General features: G+C 38.2%; 1 protein-coding gene across 1 annotated transcript in view; it reads left to right on the top strand.

The window, feature by feature from the left end:
* Window positions 1–2,125: 2,125 nt before the first annotated feature.
* The window catches only part of PLPPR4 (phospholipid phosphatase related 4), a 42,841-nt gene continuing 27,859 nt past the window's right edge, over window positions 2,126–17,107 (top strand). Inside the window, exon 1 of the mRNA XM_012458465.2 lies at window positions 2,126–2,306. Coding sequence (XP_012313888.1) covers window positions 2,229–2,306 — 78 coding nt within the window. The 5' untranslated portion in view covers window positions 2,126–2,228. The remainder of the gene's footprint in view (window positions 2,307–17,107) is intronic.

Here is a 17,107-nt window from a genome sequence, read left to right as displayed (position 1 = left end):
AAGAAAAAAGTAACAGAGGTCTGAGATTGTGATGCTACCTGGTGTGTCAAACACAACTTCCCTGGAGAGTTAAAATTTAAGCAGAGATATGAATTGAGTGACGGGTTAAGACGTGCAATTCTGGCGGAATAGAGTTCTTGGCAAAAGGAAGAGGAAGTGCAAACCTCCGGAGGCAGTGAGAGGCTAGACTGGAATGGCCAAACCATTGAGGTGCAAAGTGGTGTGAATGAGGTCCCAGAACCAGGCAGGGTTGCCAGGTAGGGCTTTAAAGAAGATACAGGAAGTTTGGACCTTCTGTTGAAGTGGAAGAGAGCTTTGGAGGGTTTGCGTAGGGGAATAACACAATCGGGTTTACTTTTCCAAGGACCGTTCTGGCTGCTGCGTAAGGAATGGTTCCTAGGTTGTGAGAACGGCAAGGACAAAAGCTGGTAGAGCAATTAGGAAGCTAGCTGTTAGGTTATGCCAGTCTAGGCAAGAGATGGCGGTCTGGGTTTGGTAGGGGATGGGGGCACGTAGTCAGTTTGGGAAGAAGATGTAGTTCTCTTCTGATTACTGCTATTTTCTAAGTGAAATAAGAGTTAATGTTATGAACTGAGATGAGGAGATTTGAGAAGTGAGAAGCTCTGAATGGGAAAATGGCTGGACAGAAAAAATTCTAGAATTCTGGGGGCAACTCTAGGACCTATTTGGAGCTCGTGGTCATGAGCTGGATGTGAGACAGAATCATGCGGTTGCGTGTTTTTCTCCAGTTACTTTCGGTTGCTCTGGTAAGGGCAGAGAATTTGGTTCAACTAAGCTGGGATTTTTATCAGGTGAGTATGGCAAATTGGGAGGGGAAAACAAGCAATTACACTGCTAGACTTTGAAACCCATACCTGGCAGAGGAAAGTGGGGGCAAGAGGTGGTGGTGGCAGTGAAATGTGTACATTATTAGATACGATGGTCGATGGTCCCATATTGCCAAAGACCTAAAGGAGGAGCGACTGAAAAAGGGAAATGGATAAATGAGTTTGGAATTGGCCATCACATGCTTGAAATGGAGACTTGAAGATATTGGAAATGGCCTGGGACATGTAATCACAAAAGTTGGTTATCTTTATTAGTATAATACCATGTCTTGTGTTTGCTGGGTGTTTCTCTCTTCTTTATCAACTTGATTGGTTGCCAAAATAATCACAAAATTCTATTCTATTCTATTCTATTCTATTCTATTCTATTCTATTCTATTTTCCATTCTATTCTATTCTATACTATTCTATTCTATTCTGGTTGGCAAAATAATCATAAAATTGAGACCAGCCACGTATACTGCCAACAAGGGGAAGGACTTTAGATTATTAATATCTGAAGACATACTTCTTTTTCCTGTTATGACTGTAATACTGACATTGTTCCAGGGTTGTGACAGTGAGATTATAACATGCCCTAGCCTTTGGGCTCAATGAGAATGCCCATTACCTGTGCATTCACACATCTGCCTCTTTGGAGGCAAGGAACCCACATCATTCCCACACAACCAATAGTGTTTGTTAGTGGGTGCTTTGGTGTTGAAGGGAGCCAAGGAGTCTCCCAGGCAGAGACTCCCCTGTAGGAGCTGTCATTTCTGGGTAGCAACCAGCTTTCAGTGCCTACCGCGGCCTACTTTTCAGTATGATTTCATTTCGTGCAGGTAGGGTGGGTTTGGGTGGGTTTTGTCGCTACGGGTCAGTGCGCTGGAGCAGGGCTTCTGACCCTCAGCATTCTTGAATAGCATTCCTAGAGTGACCCAGGAGGCTTCCCAGGAGGGGAGTAGGTGGCTTAGCTCCTCAGCCTCGCTACTGCAGAAACCAGGGGTGCGTCCCCCTTTTCGGATTCTTGACGTCAAGCTCCGACAGCCCTGGAGCCTCGCAAAGGCGGTGGAGAGCTGAGGGAGGGTGACAGCGAGGGGAAGCCATTGCAGCAACAGCTTGGAGGAGGGAGCTGGACGTCGCCTCTCGCCAGGAAAACGGGGAGCAGGAGCCAGACTAGGGGAGGAAGAGGACCGGCCGGCTCGGGGAATCGCTGGGCTGCTGCAAAAAGGGGCGGGGCGAAGGCGGGGGCGCTGCGTGCACCGCGCTGGCTCCAGCGGTGGCCGCGGGGAATGTGACATCAGCGGCGCCGGGCGCTTGGGGCTGGAGGAGGCAGCTCGCCTCGGCTGCGCTGCGCACACCTCGCCCGGGGGAGGACGCAGACCCGGGCAGGCGGCAGGGATGTCGGCGAAGGAGAGGCCAAAGGGCAAAGTGATCAAGGACAGCGTCACCCTCCTGCCCTGCTTTTATTTCGTCGAGGTGAGTTGGCCCAGCGCCTTGGCATAATGCAGATCCTCTGGGCATCTCCTGAGCGAATTCAGGTCCCGGACAGCGTTGGAGGCGCAGAGATCGTGCCAGGGCGCGCGCCGCTGTCCCCAAATGCCCGTCCCTCCCTCTTCCCCCAGATTTCACAGGAGCTCCCCGAAGGTGCCTGTGAATACCTGTCAGCCCGGGGTGATTACCACTAGAGGTGTCGCTGCTGGGCGGCCTGCAGGGAAGGGATACCTGTGTGAGTGAGTGTGGTTTTAGTTCCTTGGCCCTCCTGTGTGTCTGTGTGCACAACGTCCGCCAGTGCCCCAGAGGGGCCATGATGCCCATATTTCGGGATTTGTGTCTTCAACCTGCCGAGTATGTGTCGGGAACTCTGTGTGCACACAGCTGTGCCTAGGGCATATGAGGGTTGACGGTGTTTACATAGCACAAATATTATCCATTGCTTTTATTACCCCTGCACCCCCAAAACCCTCTCCTATTATGGTGTTCACATATGCTTCTAAAATTGGATCTGCATCTCTAAACATTAATCATCAATTTACTGGCCTCTTTCCACAGGAAAAAAAAAACCATATTATATATGTGTGTGTGTACATGTCTATATATAATATTTTAAATCTATGACATCATCTGATTTTACATGATTTGTATCTGTGTATTTACTGTGCTGAGCAGGATGACAGATAAGCAATTAAATGCAGATGTATTCATAATGAACCTCTAACTTACCAAAACGCAGTATTTGAGGGAGAAACAATTCATAGGAGGGTCATAAAGATTGACAGATACAGTGATTCCGTGTACTGTGCTCCATTGCATTAGGAAGACATTTTTAAGCAAGAGGTTTATTAAATTACAGATAGAAAGGGGACATATTGTATAGGTTTAGGGAAAATAGATTGTTTTCGGCATAAAACTATATTCTATGTAGTTAGAGCCTGGGTTGCATAGAGAATTATACGACTGTTGCTGAATTATAAATATCCTTCTCTGGCCATCTTTTCAGCCAAATATGGAGGTTTAGCCCTTCCAAGTACAAACAGTAGATTCTGTATGCAATCATTGCAAAGCTTATCTGTTTTGAGGAATAGTCATTGCCTTGAACTTGGGAGAAGAGACATTGTCAGACTCTTCTTATAGGTAACAATGTATTTAGAAGTTTTGTATAGGTGTCATAATTTTTCAAATAATTTCAGTTTTAAGAAAGATATATGTGACTTGCATAAGTTTCAGAGAAATGATGAGTGACTCCTTCATTCATGACCCATTGAAAAGAGACAAATTAAAAAGGACCTATGTATTTAAAATAATTAATTGATTCATTTATTGTCCTTTTCACAAGAGATTTTTGAGACCATGGCTTAGGTAATTTTTGTTGAAAGACAATAAAGAGCTTTCTCTAGTAAAATGTAGACAGCAGAAGATTCCGTGATGAAAAGCGTGAAGGAAAGAAAAGATGTGATACCTGCCTTCAAGTTCAGTATATCAGACCACTTGTCGCATTGCTAGTTTTGTGCTTTAGTGCTTTCATTTGTGTCTGAGTCAATGACATTTGTCTAGGAGAAATCAGTTAATGGCTGAGTTCCCTCTCCAGGAAGGAGCACACCTGAGGTCAGCAGGAAGCTAACTACACGTAGGTAGCAGCTATATAGCTTCAAGGAAAATGTCCTCATGAAAGGGGATGCAAACTAGAGAATCAAGGATGTGCGTTTACAGAATGTACATGCACACTTCTGAGGCACGTTTAACAGGAGTGCATGTCCCTTAAGCAAGAATTTTAAAAGTAAAAGGGCCTCATAATGCATTGGAATTGTGTGTTTAGGAATAGACATCTCACAATTGTCACTTCTTTCCCATGAGTGGAAATAGCCCAGATTCATTACTTTTACTTTGGCCCATTCAGATACCCTCTATGAAATTTTTCAGCAGAGCAAGCTATAGAACAATTACTTAAAGACAATTCATGGAATTCAAATGAGCATTGATGACACTATGACTTGGGGATAACAGACTTCAACGGCAGATCCACACAATTGGATTGCAAATTATCTTTCTGAAAACTAAATGCATGATGAACCACTAAAGAGCCTCCAGAAAATGGGAGACTGCATTAGTATACCAATTATTTAAGGGTTTGACCAGATGCACTACCACGCTCCTTTGAAATGACTCATTTTGAAGCTGGTGACAATGCACTAAATTTACATCTCCTTTGTAGGATGAATAAACATAGCTTGAATTCGCATGCTAGTAAAATGCTCTGGAGCAATGACACTTTGCTTTACAGCATAGTTTCCCAAGATGGAAAAGTTAGAAGTTAAGATGGAAAAGTGAAGCATGAGTGAAGCTCTTTCCATCACATATTAGCCTAAAGCATGCATTTTTAACCTTCTCTGTTACTTGAACTATAATTTAAGTAACAAGAAGAGGCTAACAAAACAGATCTCAGGAGAAAATGGTTTCTGGGTCTCAAGTCAGTAACCATGAGCAACTTACACTTTGCCTTTTTCAAAGAATTTAGGAATTTAAAATTACAAATTCATGAGAGATATGAGATATAAAGAAACTTTAATTGGGAAAATGAGGGAAGAGAAATTTGCTCTAGCCAAAAGGGGCTGAAATCAAGATGGACTGAATTACATCAGGAAAATGGCAGCATGCTCTAGGGAAAACCTGGGCCTTGCAGACAGATTGATTTGGTTCAAACACCGCCTTTGCCAGATACTATATGAATTGTTCTAGCCAAGTTACTTCTCTCATCCTTTGTTTCTTCACATATAATAGAAATTACATAATATAAATATAAATACACATGCATTCATACATAATAGAAATAATTATATGTCTTAGAATATAGAATATATTATGAGGTTAAAGATCAGGCCTGTGATATGGTAGGCGATCAAGATATGTTAGTTCCTTTCCTTTATAACTGTTCTTGACCTGAAATGGATTATTTTACTTATAGTTTGGATTTAAGGGATCAAGTACTGACAAGGTCTAGCTTGAGAGTTCTCATAGTTGAGAAGAAGTCATCTTCTCCCCAATTTCTAGAAATAGTTTGGCCTCCACAGACTTCTTGAAATGAACCTGTATTAATTGATATAAATGGGGAGAGTGAAGTGCTATTTACAGTTTGTACAATAATAATGACAACCATTTATAAAATACTTAATATGTACTAACAATAGAGTTAAATGCTTTACGTGAATCATGTCGTTCAATCTTCAAAGTTTCTCTTTAAGAAAGAAGTCATCATTATCTGTATTTTGAAGAAGAAACTGAAACTCATAAAAGTTAGACAACTTGCCCAATTTTATAGAGCAAAATTAGAGGCAGGGCTGGAAATTAACTCAGAACTCATGATCTTCACCACTGCAATAACAATCTCCCTCAACTTGTTGAAAGCACGCTCATATAGGCAAAGTTACTCCGTATGGTTTCTCACTGGTAAAAACAGGAAGATGTAATAAGGCAAGGGCATGCTGTCAAAGGTGATACAGTTTTCTCTGGCAACAGATCAGCTTCCTCAGCTCAATTCCTCCTCCAGTGGGAGCCTCCAAGCACAAAGAGTTGGCAGACAGTGCCTACTCCCCACATTAGCTCATCAGCTAGGGACTAGTGCCCCTCAACAAGGACCCTGGATAGAAGCAAAGAAGGAGTAAAGATATTGGCAGTCCATTTGCTGAGTGTCGAGGGATCTCTAATTATATCCCCGTAGGCATTAGGCTGAGGTGTTCAGCCACTAAAACCAAGTAATCTTGTCCTTGTTCACCACCATACCTGATGTTAAAGCACACATTAGTTTAAGGGATAGAATTATTTTTTCATACCTCTTTGGTTTATGCTGCTATTTGCTAATAAAATAGTTTATGGTTGACAGTAATATTGGACAGCATTTGAAAAACATCCTGATTTTTAGTTTAGCACCTCATTTTATGAGCAAGTTTCAAACTTAGTTTCATACTGTTCAGCCCGGGAAAACAAAGGTCAAGCAGTGAAAAGAACTCTCAGACAAGCATACCCACAACCTATTAGGTTGAACAGAAAAGCAAGTAAAAAGGAATGTTCCACTAAAGAAAAGGTTTACCATGCTCTTAAAGTTTTTAAGTACTCTGCAAGTGATGGCTGTATCACTTACAGCGGCAGTTGCAGCCAGCAGTGTACCTAGAATTAGCAAAAGAGTTTTCAAACTTAATAGCCCGATAGTATACGTGATAAGGCCAGTTGTCTGGGTGCTAGTGCACCAAAGGATTACAGTGGTCCCTCTGGGGCTCAGGCTCACAGTTTTGCTCTCATTAGTCATCCTGCTCAAAGATCAATTCACTATGTAGTGTAAACAAGTGACAAATTACCTTTTTACACCTAAAAAGAAATAAATTGTTAAGATAAATGGGAAAGAGATTCTTTTTACTTAAACATTCTGCTACATGATGTAACATTTTTATAACACATCTGATGCTAAGTTTATGAAGGCAGAAGACTTATGTTTGACCTATATGTAAATATATGTTTACAGGGCTACAGATACAGAAAAGAGTTTGAAATTGCCTGATATTCATACAGGAAAACACACAGAGACACATATGTATGCACACACCTGCACATAGGTATGTACAAATACATATGGAGTGAGAATATCATCTCTCTTTCCACTCATCATAAAATTACAGTATCTGAAGCATTCCAATTCAGAATATTTTAAACTCAAAAAAGTAAGATTACTCAGAAAGTTTTCTTTTTATTTTATTTATTTTGAGGCAGGGTCTCACTCTGTCACCCAGGCTGGAGTGCAGGGGCATGATCTCACCTCACTGCAACCTCTGCCTCCCAGATTCAAGCGATCCTCCCACTTCAGCCTCTTGAGTACAGGCATGCACAACCACACCCAGCTAGTGTATATATTTTTTGGTAGAGACATGTTGCCCAGGCTAGTTTTGAATTTCTGGGCTCAAGCAATCCTCCCGCCTCAGCCTCCCAAAGTGCTGGGACTACAGATGTGAGCCACTGTGCCCGGCCTATTCAGAAAGTTTTCATTACTTTGAATGTGTACTCAGCAGTAGGTATGTTGCAGGATTTGGCTAATGGAGCTTAATTACTGTAGGGTCAGTAATCAAACAATGTGTTCAAGAGTAGAAGCCGTTGCTGCTACTCTGTTACCATCCTACCTGGAGAAGTTCAACAAGCCTTTGAGGAAAGTCACCTGATTAGTTTGGTCTAAACACATTTTGAAATTGTGGTGCCTTGACAAAACCTTAACACAATTTTCATTTTCTTCCCATTGGAAAGTATCCACAGATTCTTAATTGTAGCAAACATTAATTCACAAGATTTCTGTTCAATCTCATAATCTATGTAAAAATTATATAACTCATTTGATTTTCTTGCTGAGAAGTATTGCTAGCTTATTGCCTTTTACATAAACTTTAGCATCAGTATGAAACACAAAATCACGTTTCCACGTTGCATATACCAAAATAGTAGCTGTAGATTTCTTCCTCTTCTCTAGATTGTATAGAAGGATAGGCTGCTCAAAGAAGTACTTCAAACCCTGCCAAATGAGATGAGTTGGCAAGTCTTTCCTCTTTCAAAGTCACAGTGCATAAAGTCAGATGCAAAATAAAGTAAATAGCGAATAGATTCCTAAGTTTTAGAGATAGAGTTACATGAGGACATTTCTGCAAATCTAAGTGTTGAACATTAGGGAATTCTTTTCTATTCCTAAACACCACCACGATCTTACTGTTTCTTTATGGGACAGTTACTCGGAATGTGATTCATTCTACTTTTCTCTATCAGGAAATAAAAAATACTTGGCTTGCAAATTTCAAGTATATTTTTAATAATAATAATGATAATAATCACAGTAACAACAAAGAATAGTCCATTTCAAGTCTTCTTTATATGGCAGACCCTCCAGATACATTATTTTTAGTCCTGAGAACTATCCTACTCAGAAGGCATTGTTATCTTTATTTTTTGATTCAGAAATTGTAGCTCAGAGAGCTACCGTCTTTACCAGGGACACATAGCAATTAAGTGAAGGAGTCAGGATTTCAGAGCTTGTCCATCTTGCTCTTGCGTTATGACTACACCACACTGTCTCACACATGCTTCCAACAACAGTGCTAAACCTAGTGCCGAAGTAGAATGGAGAGCCCTGCCTCTGCTGTGAGTTGGCTGGCTTCATGGCATCTGGATGCATGTATTTGAAACATGTCTGGTTGCGGCTCTATCAGAGTTGTGGAATAGAGTTTTTCTCTACATTCAGCTACTAAACTTCATTGTGTTAGTGCTATTTCCTAATTAATAGTAACTGGTTTAATTTCTGACATGTCTTGAAGGCCCAGTGGCCCCTAAAAAGAAGCTTCCTTTGGGCAAGCACAAATGGCCCCTGTGAGTCTTTGATGGACATTAATGAGGATCAGTGGGTGGGGATTAGAGGGAAGACTTGGAACATAAATAGAGTTTTAGGAGCATAGAATCCGTAGGTCTATTAAAATGATAGAAAGAAAGAAAACAAGATAATAGAAACAGAGAGGTGAGACCAAGCAGGATTAGAAGAAAAAGCATTACAAAATTGAAGAGAGGCATGAAGTGTGTGTGTGTGTGTGTGTGTGTGTGTGTAATGGAGATCCAATCTGTGAGCAAACCATGGAGACCCCTTTAAACATTTTGATTGTTTAAGCTGGCTTGTTAAATAAAGATTACTTGAGACACTATTATTGCTGTTTATGTTGGAAATGTATTACAAATATTACAGCAAACACATTTTCTCTCACATATGTATATGGCATAGGATATTTCTCAAGCAACCTTTTTATTTAAAATGTAGGAAAGTGTCTTATAGAGTTTAAAAGTCTTATTACAGAGATAAGTCTAATAAAATTATGGAATTTAAGAACATATGGCCTCACTGTTTCTTCTATCATATAAGAACATTTTTCCTCGAAAAGGTTAACTGAGTTAACCTGTAGACACACCAAGCGTGCCCGAGTTGCCTAAGGACACATTGGTTAATATCAGATCAGGAATAGAACCTAGGTCTCCTGACTCCTGTTCTAGTGCTTTTTCCTAATTACTACTATTTCTAGAATTCCTTATATTAGAAAGTTTCCCCCTGGATTATAACATTTAAAATACAGGTCATTCTAATTCTACATGTGAACAAATTGTGCTAGCTGTTTGTGTTAACTTCCAAACACATTTCATGACCACCTTGCATTAAACAATAAGTCAAAACAATCATGAATGGATCTTCCACTTTTCCAAATTGTTAGGCTCTTTTAAAAGCATGGTAATAGCCAAAGATCAGAAAATTGGAAATGATTTTTTTCTCATTGCCTAAGTGCCCACCTGTAATTTTACAATTAATTCCCTTGACATGAGGTCTGTAACACACAGTAAAAGAAAGTATAAACATGGGAAGGAGTAAATATATAATTTATGTCATCATTCATGGAATAGCTTTGAATTTTTCCTTATACCTTAATGTAAATTTTTCATACAAAACATTGCTCTGCCTCAAGGATTATTGAAAAGTTGAAGATTAAATCGATCTCTGAGGTCTCTATGAGTCCTCATCTCTAAAATTTACTTATATTTATTTTATGATCTAGGACCTACATATGGATTGCTTGAGATTTGAGATTTCAAAGAAAGGCATCACTGAAGCAAAGAACTTGCAATTTTAGTTCTCATAGAAAGTTATTTTACTTACATAAGGCACATATGCCAGCAGACAATTTTTTGTGCCTATGGTAAAACAAAGTATTAGATATATGTTTTTTACTTTGATAAAATAATACAGTTTTTTTTTTAACTCGATCTACCAATTAGCTTTGTAATCTTGGGCGAGTAACTTATTTCCTCTAAGCCTAATTTTCCTTGTTTGAAAATGATGAAACTATTATGGTCAGGTGAGAGTAATTATGACCCTTTAATCATAAACAAATTGTAAAATATGGCCAACAATTCTAAAGCAAAGTCAAACCTGGTAAATGAATTTTCTCTTTTCCATTTGCCAACACTCCCTCTCCCATCTTGTCTAAAGTACACTTTGTTGGTGGCTTTAGATGTTACATGATTCCCTGGAAAGGAGCTGGTTCTCCTGGTTGTTTTTTATTGGTATCACTCATTCATGTATGTTTTATATAGTGTACATACAATGGTGGAGCAGTTTATTATAATGTATAAATACATTAACAACAAATCTTTACTGGAATACCTGCTCATTTTCATAGATAGAGGGACATATGCACACACTCACAAAATAGAGATCCCTTTTTTTCAGTACCCTTACCTTGACCCAGTCAGTGAAGGGGAATTCTCATTTACTGAGCGTCTTCTATACACAGCGCCCAGGTAACACTCTCCTGAAAGTCCCTACTCCAAGATTGTTGGTAGGCCCATACTCTGTGAACCACTGCCATCCTCATCTTTCCAGAGTTCTACAGTATTATATATAAACTTGTCAGCAGAAATGTCTGTCCAATGCAAATTAAATATCTTCTCATGCCTCAACCTAACCATCTGTGAAATAAAGAATATTCTGCTTTCTAAAAATGATGAATAAATTAGATTTAGTCTTTGGGAATGAGTCATCTCACTTAGGCTACTGTATGATTCACTGGAATCTTTTTTCTTTTTTTAAGGCAGTTGGATACACCCTGAAGAATTAACAGGTTACTTATCCCTTGGGTGATGATGTGAAAATGCCTGTATTGTAGCAACTGAGATTTGAGTGATTAAAATATGGAGAACATCCAACTGTGAAGATTTAGACATAAGTAATGTCTTATTCATGGCAAAAGCTTATAAAAAGGATGGTCAGCAATCTGTTGTAAACAATATGCTACAGAGAGATGAACTTTTGAAAACTCTTCTGCTTTAAGACCTCATTTGGTTTCTAGCTTCCAGTTGAATTTGATGTATGTGGAGAAAAATTATTTGATGGTAGTATGTTTTTCAATATTTAAGTCTCAGACTAGTAGTTATTTCATAGATAATATTGGTTCTAGTAATTTTTAGATGGTTGGAGCAGGTACATAATTAAGAAAAAATTCTTTTTATTTATTTTTAAACTCCAGTCTGTGGAACAATGAAAATAGCAGAGAGCAGATAGTCTCTCAATAAATCTGTGATGCATTAGTTGTTATGTTAGTCAAGAAATCTAGCAGTTTAATTAATGAATATAGGGAGATAGAGCCTGGACTGAACCTCAGCTTAGGCCTTGATCTTGGCCACATTATTCTCTGACTAACCTTGAAGGCTAGTGGTCCTTTCAGTCCTGTTCAGAAATAGGAGAGAGATTGCTAAGACTTCAGTGCTCAGATGTATGTTCCAATATGACTAAGAAGGGCCAAGTGCAGCACATCCTAGAAAATGCCTGCTCAATGGGACTACAAAAAACTTTAAGAACTGCTCATTCCAAAGTCTCCACCCCACCAAACTCAACAGGCTCTGTTTCTTCCTCCACCGCTACCCTTCACCTTCCTAAGATTCCAGAGGTCGAAGCAGCATAGTAGGGAGATGGGATGAAGTATCTAATATAATTTGACCCCAGGAATCACAAGGTCCTTAGTGATCTATCCTCAGTTCCACATTCTTTCCAGGCTATGTTAAAAAAATCACAGAGAGGACAGCAATTTACAATCTAGACAGAAGCTCTTTAGTATGGAGACTGAGCTTGGGCAGTGAGGCAGGGAGAATTAGCTCCCTCTCACACTCTCTCTATTTACTCTTGGTTCAAACCACTTACCTTCCCAGGTGATTGTGTTGGTCAAGCACCTAACAGCAGTTAGATTTATTTATTTAAGTATTTAGTAACAAAACAGGTTTCTTTGGCAGATGCACTTGTATGCCATGTTACATTGCATTTGATTTATATATATTGTTCATCTGACTTTTGGATGCGTTTTCCAGCGAAACATATAACGCAATCCCACTTACTTTAATTAATTTAATCACATCATTAAGATGTTAGAAAATAAAATAGAAGTTATTAATATCCCACATTAACAACTCAGCTTCAATCTCTCTTTCATGTGCATCAAGCCTTTTCAGAAATAAAACTTACATAAGTAAGACCTTCAGCAGCACTGGAAAGTTTTAATTTTGAAGAAGGGCTCCTAACGTGCATCTAACTGTGCATCTAGTATATAGGGGAGAAGCCTAGAGGGAGAGAGAAGCTTGTGATATGCTGTAGAATTCTAATCTCTGAAATTAGATGAGAAATTCCTTTTCTGAATGATTAATAGGTCAAATAAAATGTATCAGTCACATGGCAAATACTAAAAAGTATTTGTTAAATAAAATGAATAATTATAACAGAAAACATGAACTTTCATGTTTAAGTAAAATGGTTTAATAACAAAATTGATACCTTATTTTAATAAACATTGTAAAAACATAATTAATTTTGAAACACTGATGGTCTTTAATTCAATCATTCCTTTGTATATAACGTTAAGATTACATGTCAATCTAGATCTCAAAATCAGAAATTTGCTTCTCTTATAACTCAGCTACAACTCAAATACAAGGGGACATCTAAAAGTTCATAGATAAAATGAAATTAAAAGATAAAATAAAAAATATAAACTTTATTTCTCAACATAAGCTCTATCAAGTTTAAGACACTTTTATAAGCAATGATAAAAGCCATTTAGTCCATTCCTAAAGAACTGATGGTCCTGGGAATTTGACCATGTTATTGTAGTCTTTTTTACATTAACAACTGAAGAAAAATGGGTGCCTTTGAAAGATTTCTTAAGATTAGAAAACAGTCAGAATAAGCCAAATTAGGACTGTGAAGTGGATGCCTAATGATTTCCCACTGACACTCTCAAAAAGTTGCCCTTGTTTGATGAGAGGGATGAGCATTGGTGGAGAAGAACTCTCTAGCAAAGCTTTCCTGGGCATTTTTCTGCTAAAGCTTTGGCTAACTTTCTCAAAACACTCTCATAATAAACAGATGTTACTATTCTTTGACCCTCCAGAAGGGGAACAAGCAAAATGTCTTGAGCGTCCCAAAACGATGTTGCCATAACTTTTGCTCTTAACCAGTCCACTTTTGCTTGGGCAGGATCACTTTCCCATCTTGGTAGTCATTGTTTTGATTGGGCTCTATTTTCAGGATCATACTAGTAAAATCATGTTTCATCACTTGTTACAGTTCTTTGAAGAAATGCTTCAGAACTTTGATCCTACTTGTTTAAAAAATTCCATTGAAAGCTCTGCTCTCGTCTGCAGCCAATCTAGCCACATTTGCTTTGGTACCCACTGAATGGAAAGTTTGCTAAACTTTAATATTTCAGTCAGAACTGTATAAGCTGAACCAAGTGAGAGGTCTATATTGTTGGATATTGTTTGTGCTCTTAATAGTCAGTCCTCTTCAATTAGGTTATGAACAAGACAAATGTTTTTTTTTGCAAATTGATGTGGATGATCTGATGTTGTGAAATTCATCGTCAACATCATCTTTTTCCACTGATTTCTTGTATTTATAAACCTTCTGTAAAGTATCGATGATTTTGCCTTTCTTCTACCAAAGCTTCATCATAAATTTGATGAATGTTCTTGCTTCAATTTTAGCAGAATTCATGTTGCTCTGATAGGGGATCTTTTTAAACTGATATCTTATCCTTCTTGGTGCTTCAAACTAGATCCTTTTCAGACATGTTATGAGTGAATATGAACTCATTTTGGTGCAAAAAATTGAAACCCATGCACAGTCTTTTCATAATATACATGCTCCATGACTTTTGAAGATCGCTCAAGGAGCAGTTTTAGTTACACCACATTTGCCTGACATTATTACAATGGCCTTTTTCCCCTAAACTCTTGTTTTGTTTGCACTATATCTTTCCTTTGTCAGATAATGTGAACATCTATATGCTTTCTCTGGATGAATAAAACAATCCCACTAAGAGTGAAAACACTATTTAATCTAAGTATATTAAGACCTTACCTTTTTTAGAGGACATCAAGAATATGTACAATATCACACACTAGACATTATAGAGTAGCATTAACAATATATAAAGAGAGATATTCTCATTTCTTTATTTTTGTTTTTTCTCGGTGTCTTTGGAAAGCTATAGGTCCATAATAGAAGCTTCTGGGAAGAGGTAGTATGTACAATAATCACAAACATGAACTGGAAAACCAGATTTCTTGAGTTTGTAATCCAGCTAAAAAGCTGTATAACCTTATACAAATCATGGAATCTTACACGATAACCTTGTACAAATCACGTAATCTCAGTTCCCTCATATGTAAGATGGCAGTAATAATAGTACCTTCATCAAAAAGGTGTTGTGAAGATTGCATTAATTCAAACATATAAAGTACTTTAAATGGTACCTGTCAAATATTAGTAGCATTAAATTACTATTATTACCCAATTTTTAACGTCCACTGTATGTTACAAGGGAAGAGAAATTATAGCTGGGAGAAAGGATTTAAAAGCAATTACTTTTAACAATTGAAATACAGATCCTCAGCCTCAGGTCTTAGTCTCTAATTTGGTTTAAAGAATAAAATGCTTACCAAGACAATGCACATACTTCAGTGTCTAATTATGTAAGAAGACCAAATCTTCACTACCTGAGGTTAAGACTGGTGATTACAAAACCTACTACCCAAGCCTAATGCTAGATCAATATTCAGGTAATAAAACAACCGTTTATCATTATTTTTGACTTTACTGTTAAATCATTGAGTGATTGTAACTGGTCCTTTTAGAGCTGTAAAGATGTGGTTTCATATTCAGGTATAAAAACATAGAACAGATTTTTCCCATTCAATCTAATACATATATTAGAAAAGGTAGCTGTTCTCTATTAATTGTCATTTCTATGGAGGATCCAATTTAAGTTTCTTGTATTTTTTAATCCTAAAAAATTATTAGAAAACTATAAATTCAAAATAGAAAGCATTTTCTTGTGGTAGAAGTAAATGAAGATCTTTTAAATGGGGGTATTTTCTTAACCATACTGCAAGAACGTCTCAACATTTGGCACTCTCTTCAAATCATCCACATATGTATTAGTTCATTGTGCACTGAGGATACCTAGTATGTCCTGACTGGGTGTCCTCGGTGTGCAATAAAGGGATAAAGAAATTAAAAATACAATTTGTCTGCTCTCAAGGATTCTGTCGTCGAATAGGAGAGGAACAACCACCATCCAATATGACAATTGCTATGATCAGGCATTCATCCTGTACAGGATATTGCTGTACAGTCAGAGAAAGTGATCCAAAGGAAGCACTAAAAGCAGGAAAACATCTGGAACCTTAAGTGTGCATACTTTCTGATACTTTACATTCGAAATCATTCACTAGGGAAGACAAAAGTGAAAACACAAGCAGATCATATCCAAAATACAATTAAATGCTCTAAAGATATTCCCAAAACGAAAATAATACAAATGACTTCAAAGAAACTGCACAAGGAAGAACCTTCAGGACCTGAGGGCACCACATCAGTGAGACTGTGATTTGAAAGTGCCTGCCACCCCTTCACTGTTGTTGCCTTTGAAACCCCTTGACACATGGCCATCTCTCGCCTTGTGTCCTTTAAACTGGCAATCTCACTGAAGCCTGGGGCTATCCTTTCCTGAAAAGCACTAGACTAGTGCCAGATGGTGACATGTGGTAGAATGGCAGCAGGGTACATGGCGGTACATGCTTCCAGGAATTTAACAGACCAGGTTTCAATTACTGGCCTTAGAAGCTAGGCAGGCTATTTTACTTATCTGGGGCATGGTCCTTTTCTTAAATTTATCTTGAGAATCCCAAGGAGGTTATAAGAATTAAATCAGATAATTAGGAGGAAACGTCTAAATAAAAACTCAGTAAATGTCCTTTGCTTTTTAGGTCTGAGTACATACCTAATAAATTCTACTGAAACTGAGAGGAGTTCTAGAAAAGATAGATCTCAGATTGAAACAAAGCAATTTTCATGTTTGGGTGATAAGGAATAAGTGAGCAGAGAACGTGCTTAAAAGTAATAAGAATTAAAAGAAACAGAATGGCCTTTTTCAAACCGCACCTTTCCCCTAAGACACCCTCTCTCCACATGGGAATTGCAGCTATCTTAGCGGTGTGAAGGAGGAAAGCCAGTTGAGTTCCATGAGCAAAGAATTTTGAGCATGTTTCCCAACATAGACACCTAGGTAGGAATCTGGATGTTCCCACTTGGGAGTTCTGTAGCTATTGCACCAATTATGTAACCTATTTCTGCCTCAGTTTTTCCATTTGCAATTTGGAGATACTGATAGACACTTTATACAGTGTAGATTGATTGTAGCAATCTTTTAAACTTAACTAGTATCTGGCACTTAAATCCTCAACACGTGCTGTGTGTTTCTCAGAAATTGTCTATGTGTTTTGTTCCCTTAATCATAATTTCCTAATTTCTTTCAACTAAATTCAGTGAACATTTACTGGACACCTAAAACATTCAAAGCACTGGGTGAATTGCAAAGGTATCACTTTTGAGTACTTGATCTTAAGGCAAGGGCTGGTAATATATAAATAAATATAATCAAAGCCAGACTAAAAGGTCCTTCAATTATGTTATATATAAGGTATGTGAGATGGAGCCTTCAATTCTGAGTGGAGCGCATGGGGAAGGTTTCAGAGGAAAAAAAATTATATTGTCTCAACCTGAAAAGATAAGTATAATTTTTATGAGAAATAAATGTGGAACTGTAATGTGAAGCAGAGACTAGAACGTGTCTTTTTGAAATGTAAATATAATGGGAACATGGGCTGTCTTT

This window comes from Aotus nancymaae, unplaced genomic scaffold (assembly GCF_030222135.1).
Source record: "Aotus nancymaae isolate 86718 unplaced genomic scaffold, 86718_ANA_hifiasm-v0.15.2.pri h1tg000103l, whole genome shotgun sequence".
Lineage (NCBI taxonomy): Eukaryota > Metazoa > Chordata > Mammalia > Primates > Aotidae > Aotus > Aotus nancymaae.
Note: the sequence above shows the minus strand (reverse complement) of the source record. Positions and strands in the feature narration are given on the sequence as shown.